The sequence below is a fragment of the Rhodamnia argentea genome, chromosome 7 (genome assembly GCF_020921035.1).
Source record: "Rhodamnia argentea isolate NSW1041297 chromosome 7, ASM2092103v1, whole genome shotgun sequence".
NCBI classification, from domain to species: Eukaryota; Viridiplantae; Streptophyta; class Magnoliopsida; order Myrtales; family Myrtaceae; genus Rhodamnia; species Rhodamnia argentea.
This window is the reverse complement of record NC_063156.1, coordinates 22894039-22915399: the sequence shown is the minus strand read 5'-3', so window position 1 is coordinate 22915399 and position 21361 is coordinate 22894039. Positions and strand designations below refer to the sequence as shown.

At 40.2% G+C, this 21361-nt stretch overlaps 4 protein-coding genes and 1 non-coding gene across 7 annotated transcripts; 3 read left to right on the top strand and 2 right to left on the bottom strand.

Moving 5' to 3' along the window:
• Positions 1-2534: 2534 nt before the first annotated feature.
• On the top strand, positions 2535-8007 carry LOC115734977 (cleavage stimulation factor subunit 50). The gene is made up of 14 exons (XM_030666016.2): positions 2535-2880; positions 3497-3580; positions 3675-3799; positions 4650-4722; positions 4834-4917; positions 4984-5070; positions 5674-5744; positions 5892-5943; positions 6053-6110; positions 6387-6487; positions 6586-6740; positions 7106-7214; positions 7507-7563; positions 7648-8007. Exons 1-14 carry the CDS (start codon positions 2776-2778, stop codon positions 7801-7803), a joined length of 1317 nt encoding a protein of 438 aa, XP_030521876.1. The 5' UTR covers positions 2535-2775; the 3' UTR covers positions 7804-8007.
• A 692-nt stretch (positions 8008-8699) lies between these two features.
• LOC115734974 (pentatricopeptide repeat-containing protein PNM1, mitochondrial) lies at positions 8700-10895 on the bottom strand. Its single transcript, XM_030666013.2, has one exon. The coding sequence runs from the start codon at positions 10812-10814 to the stop codon at positions 9234-9236; it is 1581 nt and encodes a 526-aa protein (XP_030521873.1). The 5' UTR covers positions 10815-10895; the 3' UTR covers positions 8700-9233.
• A 1358-nt stretch (positions 10896-12253) lies between these two features.
• Positions 12254-17187, top strand: LOC115734665 (ABC transporter B family member 25-like). The gene is made up of 17 exons (XM_030665542.2): positions 12254-12515; positions 13156-13227; positions 13317-13352; positions 13453-13527; positions 13636-13760; positions 13987-14086; positions 14230-14401; positions 14485-14603; positions 14873-14983; positions 15066-15210; positions 15349-15481; positions 15707-15782; positions 15863-15928; positions 16050-16157; positions 16335-16442; positions 16530-16727; positions 16859-17187. The coding sequence occupies exons 1-17, from the start codon at positions 12468-12470 to the stop codon at positions 17108-17110; spliced, it is 1944 nt and encodes a 647-aa protein (XP_030521402.1). The 5' UTR covers positions 12254-12467; the 3' UTR covers positions 17111-17187.
• Positions 17188-17507: 320 nt separating this feature from the next.
• TRNAT-CGU lies at positions 17508-17579 on the top strand. Its single transcript has one exon. It is a non-coding gene; the product is annotated as a tRNA-Thr (tRNA).
• Positions 17580-18940: 1361 nt separating this feature from the next.
• On the bottom strand, positions 18941-21060 carry LOC115734668 (transcription factor TCP5-like). 3 transcript variants are annotated; one of them, XM_030665551.2, is made up of 2 exons: positions 20708-21060; positions 18941-20371 (listed from the first exon to the last, which is right to left on the bottom strand). In XM_030665551.2, the coding sequence occupies exon 2, from the start codon at positions 20331-20333 to the stop codon at positions 19164-19166; it is 1170 nt and encodes a 389-aa protein (XP_030521411.1). In that variant the 5' UTR covers positions 20334-20371; positions 20708-21060; the 3' UTR covers positions 18941-19163. The 3 variants fall into 3 exon arrangements, with proteins under 3 accessions (XP_030521411.1, XP_030521409.1, XP_030521410.1); XM_030665549.2 differs by having other exon boundaries at positions 18941-20383; positions 20664-21059; XM_030665550.2 differs by having other exon boundaries at positions 20679-21059.
• Between the last annotated feature and the right edge of the window lie 301 nt (positions 21061-21361).

Here is a 21361-nt window from a genome sequence, read left to right as displayed (position 1 = left end):
ACATAATTAATTAATAAACAAATCTATCTATCTCTCTCTCTCTCTCTCTCTCTATAGAATGAAAATGATTTGTATAGTAGAGTGTACTGGCAAGGAGAGGGACGTGTTGGGTTTTTCCTAATTGTCTTGCTATGCAACCACCCCCTTAACTTAATCCCAATCAATTTCATAAATTATTATTTGCTTCCACCAATTATTGAAGGTTCGTTAGGTACTGCCGACTACCGAGGCACTAAGGGCCTGTATGATAACTATTCTAATTCTTTAATTCTATTTTCCGAAACACAAAAAGATGAGAATCATGTTTGATAACGTAATCGATTTTGATTTTGATTATGCTCCCAGAAACAATTTTGAAGTAAAAACAAGAACAAAAAAAAGTTGATTCCGGAAAAAAGAATCAATTTTAAGAATCACAAAACAGAATGAAATCCCACATCTCACTTTTCCCTTTCGGTTCTCTCGTTACTTTTTCTTCGACCTAAAACAAAACGAGATCTCATTTTCAAAAAAAAATACACAAGATAATAAAATAAAAATAAAAATAAAAATAAAAAATAAAACGTCGGAGGAAAAATTCTAAAAATTTTCAGAAAATTCCTAAAAATATAAGAAGCTTAGATTAGGCTAGATTGACCTCATTTTCATAAATTTGGGCCTAGATTTCCTAGATTTAATAGATTTTGTTCTTTTTTAGGAAAATCATAAATACCTTTGAAATAAAATCCGAACCACAATTTTCTAAGCCCTTAGGGCTTCGTTAGGGTTTTAACAATGTGAACACTTTGTAAGCTCTCGTTCTTAAGTTTTGGATGAATTAAGATTGATATTTGATTTTCTAGAACCAAAAAGGTACATAAATGCAAGGTAATGCAATGCATTTGCCTTATAAAAAAGAGGATGTCGCTTGTGTCGATTATCGGCTTGGGCAAATGAGTTGGATGAAATCCCACAATTAATGACGAAAATGACTCGTGATGATTCTTGATATTTATTTTTATATTTCAATATGCAATATGTTATATAAGAGAATCAATATGAAATAATTTTCGGTTAATTCGAAATGTATGATGAAATTTCACAAAGTAACTACGTAATTATTTGACTTAAATGATAAAAATTGGGAAGAGCAATTGTCCTCGGGAACGGAAATTATATATAGTTACCAAGCGCGTTTCTATTTCAATAACATAAATTTTATGCAGTTACCAAACGTGTTTTGATTCTCTAAAACTCATTTAAGGAATAGAATAAAAAAAAAGTCATTCTAATTAGAATCATTTTTCGAATTAGAATGATTGCCATACAAGCCCTAAGGAGTGGCAAATTCAAGCTAATCGAAGTAGTAATTCACATCGAGATATTTTGAGAAAATTTAATAATTCTTAAGACCCTTGTCCGAGAATATTGGTCGTGCTCAATATTTTTATTTGAAGTAGGTGGTTTTCCCAAATTTTGAGTCAATCGAAGTATTAATCCAAGCCGATATTTTTCGGTGAAATTGGCATGAGACGCTTGTTAAAGAATGTTGACTGTGCTTAATGTTTCTATTGGAAATAGGTAATTTTTCTCATAGGGAACATATTTGCTCGATTTTTATAAGTTGTTGATTATGTTTTAGTATGTTATTCCTATTGTTATTGATTTTAATTATTTACTCTACAACTCTTGCTAAATGATAGACCTTTTTCCCGTCATTTTTCTAAACTTTGTGGCAACAAACACGTCAAAAAAAGGGATTGGGGAGTGAGGATACTAGTATCACAAGTGTGGGAAGGATTCGACTCTCGCATTCTATAAAAAGACAGAACAAAAATCAGAGATATGACAAGGGGTGAGCATAGGCTAGGTGGGCCGGGTCTAGATCTAGACCTTGAAACCGATTCTGTTATAACCTGTTCGTAGTTTTTAGAACCGAGAACCGACCATATTTGTTTTGAAACCTGTTTTGGAACTAACCCTATTTTTTTATCCTGTTCCAAGGTCTATCCAAAAACTTGTTTTCCTTTTTTTTTTATCAAAATAATATGAGTATCGATGAAATGAGCAATAAAAATTACAAACCATCAAAAGCAATAGATCAAAATATAAAAATAAATAATACGTCGAGATGGGAATAAATAAAGGATTGAGAGGAGGTGAGGGCCGTGAGGCAACCAAAGGGCAAACGACGCTGGATTAGACACTAAGGTTTTTTATTTTTTATTTTTAAAAAGTAACTAAAAACCGGTTCTAAAATCGATTTTTAGAACCGGTGGATCTTCACCTATAACCCGAAATCGGACTGATTTCAATCGGTTTCCAAAAATTAGAACCGATTCTCGGATCGGTTTGAGTAGAAACCGATTCCCGATCCTATTTTTTGGGTGGGCCGATCTGGATTCCGGATAAACCCGGTCCGGTTGCACACCCTAGATATGACCGTATAAAAAAAAAAAAAAAAAACCTCTGTGATCAGTTCTTTTTGTTTTGTTTTCCCCCTTTGTCTGTGTTTGGGGCAAACGCCACGGAATGATTTTTATTTTTTAACCTGCAACAAAATGGCGGCAGTGTCATTTCGCAGGTAAATTAGGGTTTTAGATGGACCTCTGGAAACGCCCAATAGTGTCCTCGAGAATCAATCATCTCTTGGCTCCTGATGAACACGGAGCTCGATTATAGGGGTTGATGGTCCCAATTTGAGAGCAAAAGCTTGTCTTCAATTGAGAAATTGGGCCTTTTTCCTTTCCCCATCAGCTGGCGGTTGGGAGTTAGGGTTTTGATTCGGTGTAGAAGATGGAAAGCAACAGCAGTTTGGAGCAGACACTGCAAGATGGGAGAATATACAGGCAGCTCAATTCGCTCATTGTTGCTCATCTTCGTGACAACAATTTCACTCAGGCAAGCGGCGATTTTTAAGGACAAATTCCGCTTATTTTATTGTGCTCGCTCCTGTGTGTCTTAAGACGATCGCTTCCCGTGAATTTGTTTATTCCACGGAGAAGATATAGGGGAAGAAAATGGAGAATGATACGTTCCGTTTTGGTTGACCCGTGTAAAGTTCAGCACTTTCTGGAATTGAGAAAACGGGGTTAGTCAATAACCAAGACTGCCTGTAAAACTGTTCTTCGATTTGCGATAAATTGCCAAAGAAAACTTGAAATGATAATTAGTTCCATGGCTTCCTCTGGTTAGAATCTCAGAGGTTCCGGGGTTCTATGCTGATGTACTCACTTTTATAGTCTTAAAGGAGGCTCACTAATCCATGGGGATTCCGGGTTGGTTATTAAAGTGTTCTGTAGAATAGAAAGCTTAAAGCTTCCGATGTTTTCCTCATTGCATGGTAACCTCAAACATACCCGTAGTCATAGGCCCCCAGAATTGAGTGGAAGTTGATATCTTTATTGAGTAAATTCACTGTTTTTGTAACAGAACTTAGATCTCTTTCAAACGCTTGCCTTCCTCATCTTTTATTAAGAAATGATGAGCCTTGGAACTCATAATCTTTTCTTTGAAGGCAGCAAGTGCGGTTGCTTCGGCAACGATGACACCCTTGAATGTTGAAGCCCCAGGAAATAGGCTTCTTGAGCTGGTTGCCAAGGTTTCTGCTCGATTTATTATGCCTTTACTTTCCTCTTCATAGTTCATTCTTATCTGTAGTCATGTAAATGAAAGGAATGCTAAGTTACTAACAGGGTCTTGCAGTGGAAAAGGGTGAACTATTGAGAGGTGTTTCTCATGGTGGGACAAATGATCTGGGTGGATCAATACCTGCTTCACATGGCTTGGTTCCAGCTCCTTGGACCGCTGTTGATTTCAGGTAAATGCAGCTTCTGAATGTCTCACTGCAAGGGTGGCTAAAAAGAATGTCAGTGTGCTGATGTTTTGGCTACTGCTTATGTATGACCAATTCATGATACTTTGGTGATTTGCAATGTGAGTCAGTAAGAGATTTGATGAGAGAGAGGGAGAGAGCCTGGGGAGAGGGGGACTCATGGTGTAGAGAGGAGAAAGTACATATGATGATGGTCAGGCAATGTTGTTGAGTTTTTGTTCTATATAATATGGTTGGATGTGTACTTGGACTTCTATACAGTTTTTCTTTGAGATAGTAGTGACTATGTCCTTCTCATTTTGAACTACCTAGAGTGATCGGCCTGCTAGTAGATAAAAATTTCCTAGAGGATGTAAGAAACATCGAGATTGTCTGTATTTATGCTAGGTTTAGAGCTGTATAAGGCAGTATTTGCCTTTCAAATTTTGTCTTGGACAATTACATCTTTTCCCAGCCTCTTACAGTCTGAGCTTTACCTTAAGTTACCAGTCTGCATTTTTTCCTCCAACTTTTGCTCAGACACAGCTGAGATAGATAGTCCTTGATCTATGTCGTCTTTGGCAGGACACATTTTATAGACAGAATCGTCTTTCTTCTCACTGTCCTTTTTGTTTGCCCATTCCTATCCAAGAACCACACAGTAGAGGCCCTTTGGAGTTGACTATTATGCTGAATTAGCTCGTTCCACTTTGCTTTTGCTCGGTAGACTAGAGTTATTTGTTGTAAATGAGGTTAAATCATTAGCTTGCGGGATGCACTGAAATTACTATCTTCACTCTGAAGGCATTTTGTAGTCTCTTTCTTTGTTAGAACTAATTTTTCTTTATCAAACCAGTTCTCTGCGAGACACAAAGGGCACGTCAAAGAGTTTCACTAAACATGAGACCAGGCATCTTTCGGACCACAAGGTACCGAGCAGCATGACAAAAGGAGATAGTGAATTTGTGGTGACAATTCTTTTCGTGTTTTACTTTGTTATCAAGCTCTCTCTTTGGATTTAATAGGTAAATATTTTGTAGAATGTTGCCAGATGTGCAAGGTTTAGCACTGATGGAAGGTTTTTTGCAACAGGAAGTGCGGACACTTCAATTAAGCTCTTTGAGGTCGGACTTATACTGTTTTAAACTTTAGTTTTGGCCTCCACATTCTAAAGGTACTTTATTTTGTAGGTCTCAAAAATAAAGCAAATGATGCTACCAGATTCTACAGATGGCGCTATACGAGCTGTTATACGGACATTTTATGACCATACACATGTAAATCCACCTCTCCCACATGGCTGTGATATTACTGATGGCAATCACTGTTTAAGTTTTAGCCTAGACACTGAATCTATGCTGGAAGTGAATGGTTGAGTTTTGCTATGTCTAAAGTTAACTTCTTTGCTGAACAATCTCTCTGTTTTTTTCCCCCTTCGTAAAGACCTACATTCCCTGTTCAATAGCCATGACTATATACTCGGAACATGCGACATTTACTGCATATGGTAGTAAAATCCTGATGCTCTGTGCAATCTCTTTTTTCTTTGCCTTTTTTTTTCCCGGGGGCGGGCACTGTGAAATTGTATACAGTTTTTCTTTCTGGACTTTTCAAGAAAATTTTATGCAAAGAAACTGGGAAGTTTCTATCCCAAGAGCTGCTCACTATTTGCGCACTATCAGTTATTCGATCTGACATCAAAGTTTTAACTCTGGTATGCAGATCTCTGCTATTGTATGAATTGTATCAATTTGTCAAGGAACTTATGTTTTCCCATAGCTATTTATTGCGATTTTATTTCCGACCATGTGTTATTGTTTCTCTCTGTGTTGTTATTTTGAGGATTTTTCTCCATGTTAATTTCATCAACATGATTGCAGCCTGTAAATGACTTGGATTTTCATCCTCAAAGTACTGTTCTGATATCTGCAGCTAAAGACAATACAGTAAAGTACGTCCATCCATCTTTTTGTAGCTTGACTTCAACAAATATGTCTGATCCTGTAGTGTTATTTGCTGATTTCATGTGTATGGTACAAAGAACCATTAGATAGCATGCAGAAATTGTGTATTTTAGTAATACTCGTGTCACTCTCAGGTTCTTTGATTATTCAAAATCTACAGCAAAGAGAGCATTCAGAGTTATTCAGGTTTATTTTGTTGCTTTATCATTGATTGTGGAGCAGTTGTTAAATTTGGTAGTATGAATATGATATTATTCTTTAAGTGGTCATCTTATCTTTGATCTTAATTATTCAGGATACTCACAATGTACGTTCGGTAGCTTTCCATCCTTCTGGAGATTTTCTTTTAGCTGGTGATTATCTTCTCGCTTTTGTGTTTATTGTATATATGGGTCAGTTGGAAATGCTTACCTTGACATGTGATTCTGTACTAGTATAGCTGTAGAAGTTTTACTAGATACCATAAGGCAATAAGTTATTTTTCTGTGAACTCACCCATTCTTTTTTCCTTTTAATAAATCCCTTGCTTATTGTTTTATGCCTGATCCTGGCATCACTCCAATAACAAGTTAACAAGTACCTTTTTGCAATAAATGTTATCTGAATAGTTTGGTTAAATAATATTACAGGGACTGATCATCCAATTCCACACTTGTATGATGTCAATACATTCCAATGCTATCTTTCTGCAAGTGTCCCAGAATTTGCAGTTAATGCAGCGATAAACCAGGTAGATTCCCAGCTTTGTTTTATGTTTTCTTATAGTTTCTTATTGTACTGTGTGCTGAATGGCAGACCCTTAAGAATATCAAGTTTATGTTCATGTAGGTAAGATATTCATCTAGTGGTGGCATGTATGTTACAGCATCTAAAGACGGTGCTATACGATTTTGGGATGGGGTATCGGCAAACTGTATTCGCTCCATTGCGGGTGCACATGGGAAAGCTGAAGTAACTAGTGCCAACTTCACGAAGGATCAGAGGTACAGACTAGAGAATTGTTTAAATGGTCTTCTGAGACTTGTGTTTCGTAAAACTATTTTAATGGCTTCTGGATATTAAAGTTCACTACTACCATGGTCTTGAAAAGGGGGTTCTGAAATTGTGATTATGTGCCGATTCCTTCCAAAAGTAAGTCAATCGCTCCAATGTATGCATGAATACCCGCGTCTCTCAGCTTTATCTAAACTTTGAAAGGCTGCATATCGCAGTGAGAGATATTGGCCACTGCCACAATTAGTCTAGTGTCAGTGGAGTTTATAAGCACCACAGCTTTTGAAGGAGACTGTACAGTGCATTGAAGCTGCATGCACTTCAATTAACCATTATAGTGATTATCATGTTCCAGATATGTACTCTCTTGTGGGAAAGACTCTACTGTGAAACTCTGGGAAGTTGGCACTGGAAGATTGGTCCAACAGTATCTTGGAGCCACTCACATGCAGTTGCGATGCCAGGTATTTCATGTGCTGGCTTAAAGCGTATACATGGTCACAGTTGGTCTTAGCCGACACACCTAAATATCAATAAAACATGATTCAGCATTTCTCCTCGTGCTATTTTTCCCTGTAAGCATATGTAGGTCTGCAGTAGGAGTGAATCCAAATCATTTTTTGAAGCAAGTCTTGAGCCGTGGTTTTCAATAGCTAATGCACATTGCTCCTATAAGTTGCACTGTGGAACGTCATTAAATTTCTTTCTGGTTTAACCCAATGAACACTGAAGAAATTACCATCTGTCCTTCTGCAGGCTGTCTTCAACAATACAGAAGAATTTGTTCTATCCACCGATGAACCGAGCAACGAGGTTTGTGAAATCTTCTCATTTTGTATAGCTTACCATGGTGGTTTCTCCTCTTAGGTTTGAGCCAAGAATTTCCTGTATTTGCAGATAGTGGTCTGGGATGCCATGACAGCAGAAAAAGTGGCAAGATGGCCATCCAACCATAATGGCCCTCCTCGTTGGATCGAGCACTCGCCCATAGAAGCAGCTTTTGTATCCTGCGGAACTGACAGATCGGTCCGATTCTGGAAGGAGACTCTGTAGGGTGATCTACAGAGACAATTGTGATGTTTGCAGCCTCGGACATCTTAGAAGCGATCACAATTTGATTCGCAAGGATCATCGCCACGTACGCTGCACCCTCCACAAATTCTTTCCGTCTTTGTAAGGAACTTGTAAGGTATTCGGGGAGGCATTTTCGATAACTCAATATCGTACCTCTAATAGAGTTTTGACGTTTGAGTTTTACATCTGTGTAAAATCACTCGCATTGCAAATTTTATTACAATTAGAGGGTCAGGAGGGTAATATGTAACAGTTGAAAGCTTAGAGGTAAACATGTACTTGTGCCCAAATTTGGGTGAGTGTCGCTTAATTTTCCAGATATTTACCATATTTGTTTTGTTGCGAATAAAATTCAAGATAACCTACAAATTTTCAGAAATATGGTGTTCCGGATGGCTGCAGATGATAAGCATGAACTTCCATATTATTAGCAGATATTTACCCTTTCACATGCTCTTACTGAATCACAAAAATCTCGGCCAGCAAGCTCGTTGTCTGTGGTACATGCTGATCCAATGAGGACATTATGCAAGCTTACATTGATGCAGCTGGGTCAACAACTGTGTATGTTCCAGCAGAATCAATTTGCAGCAAAATTCACCAAAAGAATTGCTAGACGGTATAAATCCGCGAGCAAGAAACTTTAAAGTGAGAATACTAAACAATAGTAGGAGAAATGTGTGTTCAGTTGAAGACAAATGATTGGAATTGTCTCTCATTCCAAGGATCTGTTCACCGGGCAAAAGGAGAGATGAACTCGAACCTCCAATAATTTCCGTCACAAATTGTAGAGAACCCCAAGAGACCAAGCAGCAGGACGACCACAAGAAACATGATGCATAAGGGTTGTCTTTCATAACATTGTGCGGACCATGAAAAATGCATTCTCAATCCCAGGAGAGCAATATTAGATCATCACTCGCAAGGATCAGAGAATCCTCAAGCCAAACATAGGTTACAAGTAGAGAAAGACGAGTTCCGTTATATGCGATACTGTTCTCTGTTCAGTATAAGCCCGCGTTCCCATTGAGAAAAATCTGGCATTTGTTTAGTGAACAGCAGATTTATCTGACATCCATTGCATATAAAGAAATAGAAACCTAGGAAAGTGAATTCGCTAACGGGAAGGAAGATCCAGAAGCAAAATTGGCAGAGATAAAACTACTCTGGCTCTTTCCACTGTTGCCATTTGTAAATTCAAACAGAAAATCGACATGATCCAGCAAACCATTACTACCAAACCTGAAGAACCCTATAGCAAGTACATTTTCGATCCTTCCCCTGCTCAACACCAAGGCGGCGCAAAATCTTTGAACATGACTCCAGATACATGTGAAGTACAAGAAAGAACCTCAAGTTGCCTTGCCACACTTCAATCCAATTATGCAGGGTACAAGGCTTCAAGTGGATCAGTATCCTCGCATCATTCGTTTCGGCTTCTTAACGAAACTTAGACGAATCTGCTTAAGGCGTCTCCTTTTTCTAGCCATTTTCTCAGGCAACGTCTCTCGCTTTTTCTCTTTCTTCTCGGCCTTGGTTATCTTCATGTATCTGGGATCTAACCTATAGGCCTTAGGTTCCACAGGCACTCCTCTTCTCAATGCTTCGTTGTAGAGTGCATTAGCTTTGTCAAGACGATTATGGGCACACAATTTTCCCATCAATAAGTCATATGTCTTAATACTTGGCTCACAGCCATCGGACTTCATCTTTTTAAAAACACTCAAAGCATGATCAATCCTCTCAATCCCACATAAAATCTTCAAAAAGTCATAGTATGCCTTCTTATCCAAGGCGTACCCTGCAGATTTCATCCTATCAATCATCTCATCTCCTTCTCCCACTCTTGCTGCCTGATACAAGCTCTTGGTTAACACAAGGAACGTTTCTTCGTTGGGACAGCAGCCCCATTCTCCCATTCTATGAAACAACTTCATCGCATCCTCAGTTTTCCTAATTTTACACAGATTCCCAATCAACACATTGAAAGTCTCGACATTTCTGGGAACCCCATAATAATCCATATCAACCAAAATGTGTTCTGCCTCAGAACTTAGCCGAAATGGGTCCTTTTTACGACAAAGCTTACAAACGCAATCGAGAAGAGCATTATAACCCCTTGTACCAATCTCAAAGCCTCCCCTGTACATCTCTCTTGCCAGTCTATTGGCCTCCTCCAACTTCCCGTCGACGCACCACCCCTTAATCAGCAAATCACAAAAATGCTCGTCTGGGAAAAATTCATGAGCCAAGTTCTTAACCATCTTCTCGGCACAATTCGCATAACCCTTTTCACACAGCTTCTCCACTACCATTTCCATCGATTCCTTGTTGCGTTTGAGCCCATAATCCCTCTCCATCCTCTCAAAGAACCCGACTGCTTGAACAGGCCGCCCTGCCCGAACCAACCTATCAATAACAGATTCCAGGGTTTTAGAACTTGCTACATCCTTGGCATCGCTCAATATCTCGTCAATTGCCTTGAAATCCTTGCGTCGCCCAAAGTAATCCACAAACATCGACAGCGTCTCATCCGTATGAGTAAAATCAGGGTTTTGAGCCAGCCACTGGTAAAACCCCAGCACAGTACGGCCGGCGTCCGCAGACAGATTAAGCGTCGAGAGGACCAGGCCAGGGTCCGGCGTCACGTGAGAGGAGTTGAGAGCGAGACGCTGGACAACGGAGAGCGCGTCCGGATCCGCCTCCTCCGCGAGCTCCGCGGAGATAGACTGAGCGACCACATCGCGATCCCGATCACGATCTCCGCTTCGATCGACAGTGTCCGCGGCAGATGAAAATTCCCGGCGCAACGAGAAACCAGAGAAGTGAGGGAACCGGGGAAAGTATGTCGGCGAGACGCGCGGAGGAAATGAGGGAGGCGAGTGGAGGAGGAGGAGGCGGCATTGAGCGCGGGAGGAATGAGAAGGAGAAGAAGACAGGCAGCGAAAAAGGAGGAGGGTACTGAGCTGCGGGGGTTTCGATGGCGGCATTGCTTTGTGAGACGGAGGAGGAGGGAGAGACTGACGGTGGCGATCGCAGTTGCAGAGATTGGCGGAGGAGGAGGAGTGAAGAACCCTACGCCGCGAGCAAGGAGGAGGAGGAGGGGAGGGGGGAGCGGCGACTCTCCAAACTTAGTGGGCCCAATTTTGGGGTGAAGTATGGGCCGTCATGGGCCTAAAGAGATCTGTAGGATTGGGCCAGGAATTAACTGGAGCCCAATTCCGATGCCGACGACTATGATGTTCATGATATGCAGTCGATGCAAACTCTTGCTCCGATCTGAGATTAACGGTTCATTTACTTCGCAGAGGGTCGCATATGGGGGTTCCAATTATGATGCACTATATATAAAATCAACAATAGAATGTTCTTGTCAATTATTAGCACGATTTGCTATCTTTTCGATATAGAATAGAAGGATTTTGTTAGCGAGTATCTTAAGTCAACGGTTATAATACTTAACGAAGGAAATTCAATCTTCAAATCAATTGTTATAAAAAGAAACAACATCTATGATTCTTAGCAAATCTTACTAGGATGATTCTATTAACATTTGTGCCCAAAACACTTGATAAGAAACTAAATAAGGAGTGTTTGCAGTTTTTCACGATATTTTTCCTCGAGTTTACGTAATCGATTCTTAAAAAAAAAAAGAAATATTCCTCGTTAATTATACTTAACAAATGTTTATCCGTACGTAATGATAAGATTGATGTAAATAGTAGTCGGCAACTTTCATTCATCAAGTTTGCCCGAAAGATCGATTCCGGAATTCGGATTTGATCGTTGAAATGCAGCTTCTTTACTCGTCGGGCCGACTGAATTGACTTCTATTTTTGTATTATCAATAACTAATTTAAATCTTACCGTTCACGCATTCTGACTTTTCGTTTTCAATTCCCAAATTCCTGAAACTTCTACGACACTTACGTATCGGCGGCGCTCAAATATCGATGCGCGAATTCACATATAATTAATTTCAACGGTATTGGCAAGAAAAATGAAGAAAACAAAACTACTTAATCGTTTATTTGCCAGTGTGAACGAACTTCCAGTCAGCTTCCCAAGATGAGAGACGCCGTTTTTTCCCAGAAGTTGCCCAACGGCAACGTGTGCATGGGGAGGGTGAAATTGTTGAAAATTGAAACTTCATTGTCTCCAAACTTGTTGCTTCTTTTCTGCTAAGTACGTGATGAATCGGGGAGCTTGGCTTATCATCAGACACTCCAAGAAAAGCCAGTCGATCCGACCAGTCGAGTCCCCGGTTCGGAAAAAGGAGGGGGTTGAAATCATTGGGGCCACTTTCGCCATGATCATCAAATCATCGTAATGTAGCAGAGAGCCGGCAAAAGGCAGAATCATTCGTCCAAAACCCGCCAAGAAAAGTAAAGGGTCACGGTTCACTAGGGCCAACGCTAATAAATGACCTCTCAAAGTCAACGCGACTATAAATCGGGCGACTCTCCTCTTCGTCTTCGCCGCAGTCGCCTCTGATTCGCGTTTCCTCTCATCTTGGAGCGCACGTCGGCGAAAATTTTAATCTTGAGACGAAAACAGCACGACCCATCTTCTTTTTTTTCTCCCTTCTTTTGGGCTTTGTTGTTGTTTCGCTCTGATTCTCGTCACTTGGTCGACGGGCAAGAATGATGAACGGCGTCGGAAGCGACAGAGTCCCTTTGCTGCAACGAGGAGTATGTTTTTCGAATTGGGGTTTTTCTTCTCTCTTCATAATTTGATGAAGATATTAGGCAAAATATCAGTTTTCTTTTGGGCTTCAAATTTGAAGTTTCTTGGAGTTGATTTGATTCCTCGTGTGTGTTTGTCCACTTTGAATGGATAATGCTTTTAGAATGCCGAAGTGACTGGAATCTTTGTGGTTAGAGGAAAGACATGTTTAAATGAGTTTAAGGAGTCAAGTCCAATCTGTTTGGAAGAAATTTCCATATACATGGGTTTTAAGATAATTTGGGTTCCTTTATCTTTTTTCCTCTTCATTTGTTGTTGCGTGGTGTTGAACATTTACTTTTACCCTACGTTTCCACTGAAAAGAGTGATGGAAAGAGTGAATTCACGTCGGTTTCAGTGATCAGTCCATGAGCAGATTCGAATAAATTCTAGCCTAGGTCATCTTGCAGTCTAGTCTCTGGTTAATTGTTCAGTTCGTGAAAGCTAAAGAATTGTTTGAGACGTGTTCTTGGGTGCTTTTGTCCTGTGGGCTAAATTGTGAAAGAAAGACTTGACACTGTACTTTTAATCTTCATTCCTTTTTAATGTTGGTGTTTTTTGTATTTTTGGTTGTATCATTCAATCTCATTCCCGATTTTATTGCAGGGAGGAAGAAAGAGAGATGATACTCTCATCGACAGTCATCTGACAGACCTGGAACACGGAGATGCTGTTCCGGTGAGAATGCCATCTTGTTCATATTTTTTTACTGACATCTAATGTGATTCTGAGTTCATGATACAATTTTCCTCTCGGTAATTCCTTAGGCTGCAAATGTGGGATTTGGCAGAGTACTCTCACTGGTAAACCTACCTTATGTTTAAACTGTTCTTTGATCTTTGAGTACTCCCTTTGGGCGGATTCGATAGTTAAATAGACCATGTCTTTCTTATTGGTTCACAGGCAAAGCCTGATGCTGGGAAGTTGATCGTTGCTACGATTGCTCTCTTGGTTGCATCCACTTCAAGCATACTAATTGTAGGTTCTGTCATCTCTCTCCCTTTTGGAGTTCTAGCATTGATGTTCCAAGAAGCATTTTGAGAACTTGGACTAATTGATTGAAGTGCGTTTGACCATTATTCGCAGCCAAAATTTGGTGGGAAGATAATAGATATTGTGTCAAGAGAGATGAGATCACCAGAACAGAAAGCTGAAGCGCTGGAGGCTGTCAACAGAACCATACTAGAGATATTTTTAATTGTTATAACTGGGTAAGGACTTGCACTTGCTTCATTATCTCCCGTTCTGGCACAGGATTTGCCTCCTACCGGTGACAAAATTACTGTCAAATTTGTTAGAACCTAAGTTCCCTTGTGATGAAAATCACGACCTTTTTGAATTGTTTCCTTCTGAGCTGACAATTAGTGAGATTCTATGGTAACTACAATTCAGAGTACTTTCCCATGATAAAGGCTTCTCTCTTTGTCGACCTTCCAGTTCTGTTTGCACAGCACTCCGAGCATGGTTATTTTCCTCTGCTAGTGAACGGGTCGTTGCTAGACTGAGAAAGAACTTATTCAGTCACCTTATTCATCAGGTATATCCAGATCAAATGTATTGGTGTATGAATACCATGTATTGCAGTGGCTGACGCCTCGATTTTCATGCATAGGAAGGCAACTGTGTTTTAATTGCTCCATGCACAACTTACTTAATTACAGTGGCTTGCATTTTTTGTAGGAAATAGCATTCTTTGATGTCACTCGAACAGGGGAGCTGTTGAGCAGACTTTCCGAGGATACTCAGATTATAAAAAATGCTGCAACCACCAATCTGTCTGAGGCCTTAAAAAATTTATCAACTGCATTTATTGGCCTTGGCTTCATGTTTGCAACATCTTGGAAGTTGACATGTAATTGTTCATTAAAGTGCATATTTAGAGAAATTTACTGATTGCTGGTTGACAACATGCCATTCCTTCTGTTTATCTCACAGTGTTGGCTTTGGCCGTTGTGCCTGCTATATCTGTTGCTGTACGTAAGTTCGGCCGCTTTCTTCGTGAACTTTCCCATAAAACACAAGCTGCAGCTGCTGTAGCTTCCTCAATTGCTGAGGTATGATGTGACAGCATTAATGATTTAGATATCTCACTCATTCAGCTAAAATTCGTCAATCAGCTATCTTTGTCCATAGGCGTGTGCTGATTATCTTAATCACCAAAGTAACCCTAGCGACTTGCATACCTTGCTTTTTATATGACACTGTATGTTCCTGTAGAATTTTTAGTGCTTTGAGGAGAAGTACACTGAAAAAATGAAGCATTTTCATTTTATTCTACGGTACTACTCGCGAAAGTTGGAAGCTCATGCACAGAATATTGTAGGAGTCTTTTGGTGCGATACGCACAGTGAGATCCTTTGCCCAAGAAGGATATGAGGTGTCACGCTACTCCGAAAAAGTTGATGAGACACTGAAGCTTGGAATCAAACAAGCTGTGAGTTCCTCCTCGTTCTTCGCTTCCCTCCAGTTCTCCTCACTCTCAACAGCTTTTCACTTTATCTTTCTTTCTGCTGCAGAGGGTTGTTGGGATCTTCTTCGGAAGCCTAAATGCAGCCTCAACAATGTCAGTGATTGTTGTTGTCATATATGGAGCCAATTTGACCATTATGGGTCATATGTCACCCGGCGCTCTCACCTCTTTCATTCTCTATAGTCTCACTGGTATTTCTCTTGTTCTATTTGCTGATATTTCCAATATAGAAATTATGTTCTCTGTTGTTTTTCAAGTTTTCAGGAGTTGATCGTTGAGATACCTATCAGGTACTCCTCAACACGTCTAATTTAGGTTTGTTCTTGCAGTGGGATCCTCTGTCTCTGGATTATCTGGGTTGTACACTGTAGCAATGAAAGCTGCAGGAGCCAGCAGGCGGGTCTTTCAGATTCTGGACCGTGTTTCATCCATGCCTAAGTCGGGGGATAAGTGTCCTTTGGGGTTAGTTCCTCTATTTTCTCTTACTCTATTGGATGCTTTCGAGATTTTGGGTTAAAAAACAGCTGAAAATGGAAAAGGAAGTCTCATCTTCTACGCCAATGTGAATCTGGTGGTGGAAGTCAAGTACCCTAAATCTTATTTACTAGAGATTTTGCGTAAGAACATGCAATGAATGTAAAAATCATACCGATACGCCTCACTATGAACTGTGTTTTTGTATTGTAGTGACCAAGATGGAGAGGTGGAGTTAGACGATGTGTGGTTTGCGTACCCTTCCCGTCCCAGCCATATGGTGCTCAAGGTAATGAATTTCTTGATTTATAGAAAGTTCCATCTCGTGTTTTACTACCGTAAAGAACATTGTACATCTGCAAATTTCAGGGAATAACATTAAAACTGCAGCCCGGCTCAAAAGTTGCTTTAGTTGGTCCTAGTGGAGGTGGAAAGGTAAGTTCTTCCTATGGGAAGTCTTGTCTCTCAAAACCCAGTTTGCCGCTCTCAGAATAATAATAATTTTCTGTTGATACTGTTCAACCTGCAATACTAACTTTTTCTACGTGCTCTGCAGACCACAATAGCAAGCTTGATTGAGAGGTTTTATGACCCTATCAAGGGAAAGATTCTGATAAACGGGGTTCCTTTGGTAGAAGTATCCCATGAACATCTCCACCGAAAGGTCATCAATCTGTTGGATCTTTTGCATTTGCACGTCCAATGAGCGGCAGTTCGAGTCATAAATTCCTTTTTTTTTTTTTTGGATGCAGATGTACCATAGTAACCATAATGCCATCGTCGCGTCCACTGTATGGTTATATTTAGAATATGTGCTGATATCGTGATAATTTACTCGCAGATAAGTATAGTTAGCCAAGAGCCGGTCCTTTTCAACTGCTCCATAGAGGAGAACATAGCCTATGGATTTGATGGCAAAATCAGCAGCGAAGACGTGGAAAATGCAGCTGTAAGACTGACTATATCTCCCTTCACAGGACACTACACACTTCGACCTTTTTGGAACTCATCAGTATAATGATCTGAATTTTTGCAGAAAATGGCCAATGCTCATGGCTTCATATCGGAGTTTCCCGAAAAATATCAAACCTTTGTCGGAGAACGCGGGGTGAGGCTCTCTGGCGGTCAGAAACAGAGAGTAGCGATTGCGAGGGCTTTATTGATGAACCCGAAGGTTCTCCTGCTAGATGAAGCCACGAGTGCTCTCGATGCCGAAAGTGAATACCTGGTCCAGGTGACACATGAAATATATATGAGCAGTATTTTGCTCTTGAAGTTCGCATACGTTTTTAAAGTTGGATATTTAATTCAAGATCGAGATCCGGAATTGTCACTTCATTGGTTGATTGGCTTCCGATGATACAGGACGCGATGGACTCCCTAATGAAGGGAAGGACTGTGCTGGTGATAGCCCATCGGCTTTCGACAGTGAAGAGTGCCGACACGGTGGCGGTCGTTTCCGACGGTCAGATAGTTGAGAGAGGCAGTCATGAAGATCTCCTCAGCAAAGACGGTGTTTACACTGCACTGGTCCGGAGACAGCTACAAGGCGCCAAGAGCGAGATTAAGACGATCGAGGCGGTTGATAACGGAACCGATATCACAGAGAAACAGTAGTTTACGCGCTGCGTAACCGTAGGCGATTCGTGTGTATATTGGATGCTGTCACGAACTACTCAAAATTTGAACTTACCAAATAAACTTCTCATTGATGTATTGTTTCATCGAGATCTAATCCAAATCGCGATTATTAAAATGATGGTCAAGGTTTGCAATTGATATAGGCCAAAGTTTACACCTCAAAGTCTACCATAATTGATATAGGTAACAATCGTTCCTTTTTACTCCCTGAAACAGAGCAAAAGAAAATGCCCAGGCCATCTTCTTTCTGCAGAAGTAATTTCATCTTTCATCTCTGATAACGTTGAACACAAATGCGGACAGTCTATTAGCTTGAAATTAAAAACACGAAATTTTGATTAGATAAATTTAAATGGGAAATGTCGATCGTTGCGCCTCCATAGCATAGTGGTAGTGCGTTCGCTTCGTAAGCGAAAGGTCGCGAGTTCGATCCTCGCTGGGGGCTTCTGTGTCATCCATTTTTGCTTTCTTTTTGACTCCTGACAAACACAAAACTTGTTCTTCTGTTGCCTTATTATTATTATTTTTTTTAATTTTCTTGTATCCATTTGAGACATTTCGACAGTGAAAGCCTCTGTCTGAGCTGTTGCAATGTCATAAACTCATCTGGATCTTCATTTATTTCATTCCCAAAACTCTCTCTATAGCTGCAGGGTTTTTATTTAATGATCATCCAAATCTATCATGGTTCATGTTTGTTTGGAGGACGTGACTTCTAAGGCTTAGTTCTAGTGAGTAATCCAGTTTCGCCGGATTATCATTATCGGTATTCTTGATCGCACGCACTAGCTAGAACTCCTCCGGCCTTTGTTTCTTTCGATATTTTAAACAAATTTTCCATAGAAATTGCTCTCCATGATCTTATATAACCTGTTCCAGCAATGAAGTTGTTCTTTTACAGACTTCCTGAAGTGCTGCTGATTCATGTGACTGCCGTTATCTTGCTAGCAGGCTTCTAATTAAGCAAGGTAGAGTTGCACTATTGAAATCTGATGAAAGGATGAAAAGGTGGGTGATTAGGCTCCTCTTTATTCGACGTTATAAGACGACGAAAGGACTAATGACTGAAAGAGATAGCTCACTCATGATCAAAGTCTATGAGCACCATGACCATTCGTTCTTCCGTCTTAAGTTAAATATACTTCAGAAAAGAATTAGCTTGATCACCTGTACTTTGGCATAGCTAATGTATGAAGAAAGAAAAGCTTTGACACTATTTGACTTGTTCTGATCTTCAATTTAGAGCCAACACCAAAGTTATACAGCACAAAAATGTGCACTGCAAACAGGATACAATGAAGAGAGTTGCAATTCCATAGACACACATTACGATCCCTTGCGGAGAAAAAGGCTTGCTTACATGGAACTAAAGATATTAACTACAGCAACCGGAAGTTCCAACCGATGCGGATCCTAATAAATCTTAAAAAAGAGAAAATGCAGCCCAGCAGAAATTATGTGTCTTTCGAGACCCGATATAACTTCTATAAGTACATCTTCTCAATAGAAGCTAGTGATATTATCACAGCTTTGGTGGCAACATATGTGTTAACGGAACATGTAATTGCACAGTTTAACACTTTCGCAATGACGGCACTTTAAAAAATATGAGCTCGTTACTTGAAAATTGAAAATGGTTTGGACCTTAAATGGTTCATAAGAGTCTGACATTCACATCAAGTTTGTTTGTGTAAAGAAAGTGGCATGAAAAGTGACAAATATGGAGTGATGTTATGACACTACTAAAGTGAAAGCAGTAATTCTTTTTAATATCCAACACTTCATGGATTGCATACATTAGCACTGAAAACAGAAGAAGACTTCAGCTTTTATAGCTCAAATCTTTTAGTTTCTAATTAAACTGCGATCATAACTCCAGTACACAAAATTAATTGGCAAAAGCAGGCTTGCCAAATCAATGCTTAAAGCATGCTCTTCCCTTGGAAGAATTACAAGCAACAAGAAGCTGAAGAAACATCATCCAAGTAGATCTGTCATTCAAAAGACATGAGAATCCAAACACTCAACTTCAACACTTACCATCCTGGTCATTTGTTCGGCTTTCATCTTGTGAAAGAAGATTATATTTGGTCTCAAGGGCAGCATGATAAAGTTGAAGTGAAGCCGGGGCGGAGCTAGGCAATAGGGAGCATGAGCTGAACGAATGGAAATGCTTCACATTTCTGGGTTCATTATCGATAGGACTAGCACTAGTCCAACACAGTGAACACGATGGAATCAAAGAAGGGATTGTCATCTTAGATGGACCGGGAACAGATTGAGTCTGTGAATTGAGACCTATTGATGAAGACGGAAATAAACAAGCATCGTTGGTGTTGAGGACGTTTGCTCCTTGTGACATTGATTCATAGCTCCCAAATGGAGATAAAGATGAATTGTGGGGAGAGGGCTCCAAATGATTATCAGGAATATAGGGCCGATATTCGATGGGATTGTTTAGCAGGCTAGTTAGAAGGAGATTCTGATCTGAGACCGGCCGATTTCCAGAGCAATTGATAGTTTCTTGGTTTTCTCGAACATTCAGATCGATCTGCTTGCTCTTATCGGAAAAGCACCCTCGTTCAAACTCGTCGCTTCTTTCTCTCAACACTGAGATCCCATCCCAATAGTACTTCGATTTCAGCCATGTTCCATAATCTGCACTCCGAACACAATTCTCATTGGTGTCCATCTTTGCGCCGCCAGCTAGTAATGCGAAGCTAGTACTCATTAGTCCATGCCTTGGGAATGGAAGGCTTGTGCCAAAGAATGGTGACATTGAGGGAGTCGTTAATCCTGGGGGAAACAATAATTGTTGGTTGATCACTTCGCTGAACCCTTGAGGAAAGTGGAGAGGTGGAAGCTTTTCGATATCATGCTTCGCAGCCTCAATCAGCCAATCTATTACCTGACTCGGTTGGCTCAGACCTAGATTATCTTGAAGATGATACAACTGAACCGCGGTCGGTGCAGAAAGCCTAATTCGCCGATCCCTCAAACCCCTTACAGTGCAGACTTTGCTGTGCCTGTCTTTACCTCCATAAGTGCGTGGGATGCGAACAACCCTTGGATTATTCTGAAGTTCCAACGACCGACGACTTAAACTCAACGGCGCCACCTTTGAGATCTGACTACCGCCTTTCTCTCCCACTTCCTTGGCTTGAAAACCGCTTCTCTTTTCTCTTGAGCTGGTGATCATCTCACTTATGTCTCATACTCTTGCTGCATCCCGTTTAGCTGAATCCAAGACATGTAATTAGTTCTAGTGTTAAGAGGAGTTTAATTGTTACCTTTTTCCTATGTTTTCTCTTATGGAAAAAGTTATAAGCTAGTATCATCAGTTACAACACAACTTATTCTTGAAAACACAAAAGAAAGATCCTGAACTGGTACTTGGGCTGAAATTTAGGGCAACTGGAAGAACCTATGAAAGGGTCTAACCAAGGGTTTTTCTTGATTTAAACTTTTGAGAAAGAAAAACTCCATACAGATGGAAACAAAAGGAGCAGTCTCATCTTCATCTTCCGAGATGATGATCATTTACCTTACTATTATCGTGTATATACCAATCACCCGGAAAAGAACTTCAGTGCTTCTGCAGGCAAAGAATCTAAGGTATCAAGCGGCAGATCGGCATGCTCCGGCACAGTACTAGAGAAGGAAATGTCAAGCCTTATCCCTTCTCTTTAGTAAGTTCTCTCAATCGAGTGAAAGCTGAAAGAAAAGTGCTTGGGGTGGAGGGTACATTAGGGCATTATCTTCCACCAATGAAACTAAGTTTCTGGGGATGGAAGAACGAAAAGTATGTGATGCTCGCAGGAAATTCTATAATGTTTCATGCTAATGAGTTGAAAAAGGTAAGGCACTTTGGCGTCCACATGTTTTATCTACTATTGAGAGTTCATCATCAAGTGACACCGCAAAACTCTAATAAAGTTGGGGACCATTCAATGAACAAGGGTTTTCGGCTTCATCGACAGTTACCTGGCAAATAGCTTCATATGCGTAGACATCGATTTCACATTGTGCATATCACCGAAACCCTAATTCAATGACATTGAGAAGTTTACAAGAGAATTTTTTGTAGATTCGGCTCCTGAAATTTCATTGACAACAAGAATTGATAGCCACGGTAGACATTGACCTATTTGGTATCAACCATATGAAATGGTAGAGCAAGTAAATCTAATACCAATACCTGTTTTTTTCCAAAGAGGAAACTGTGGT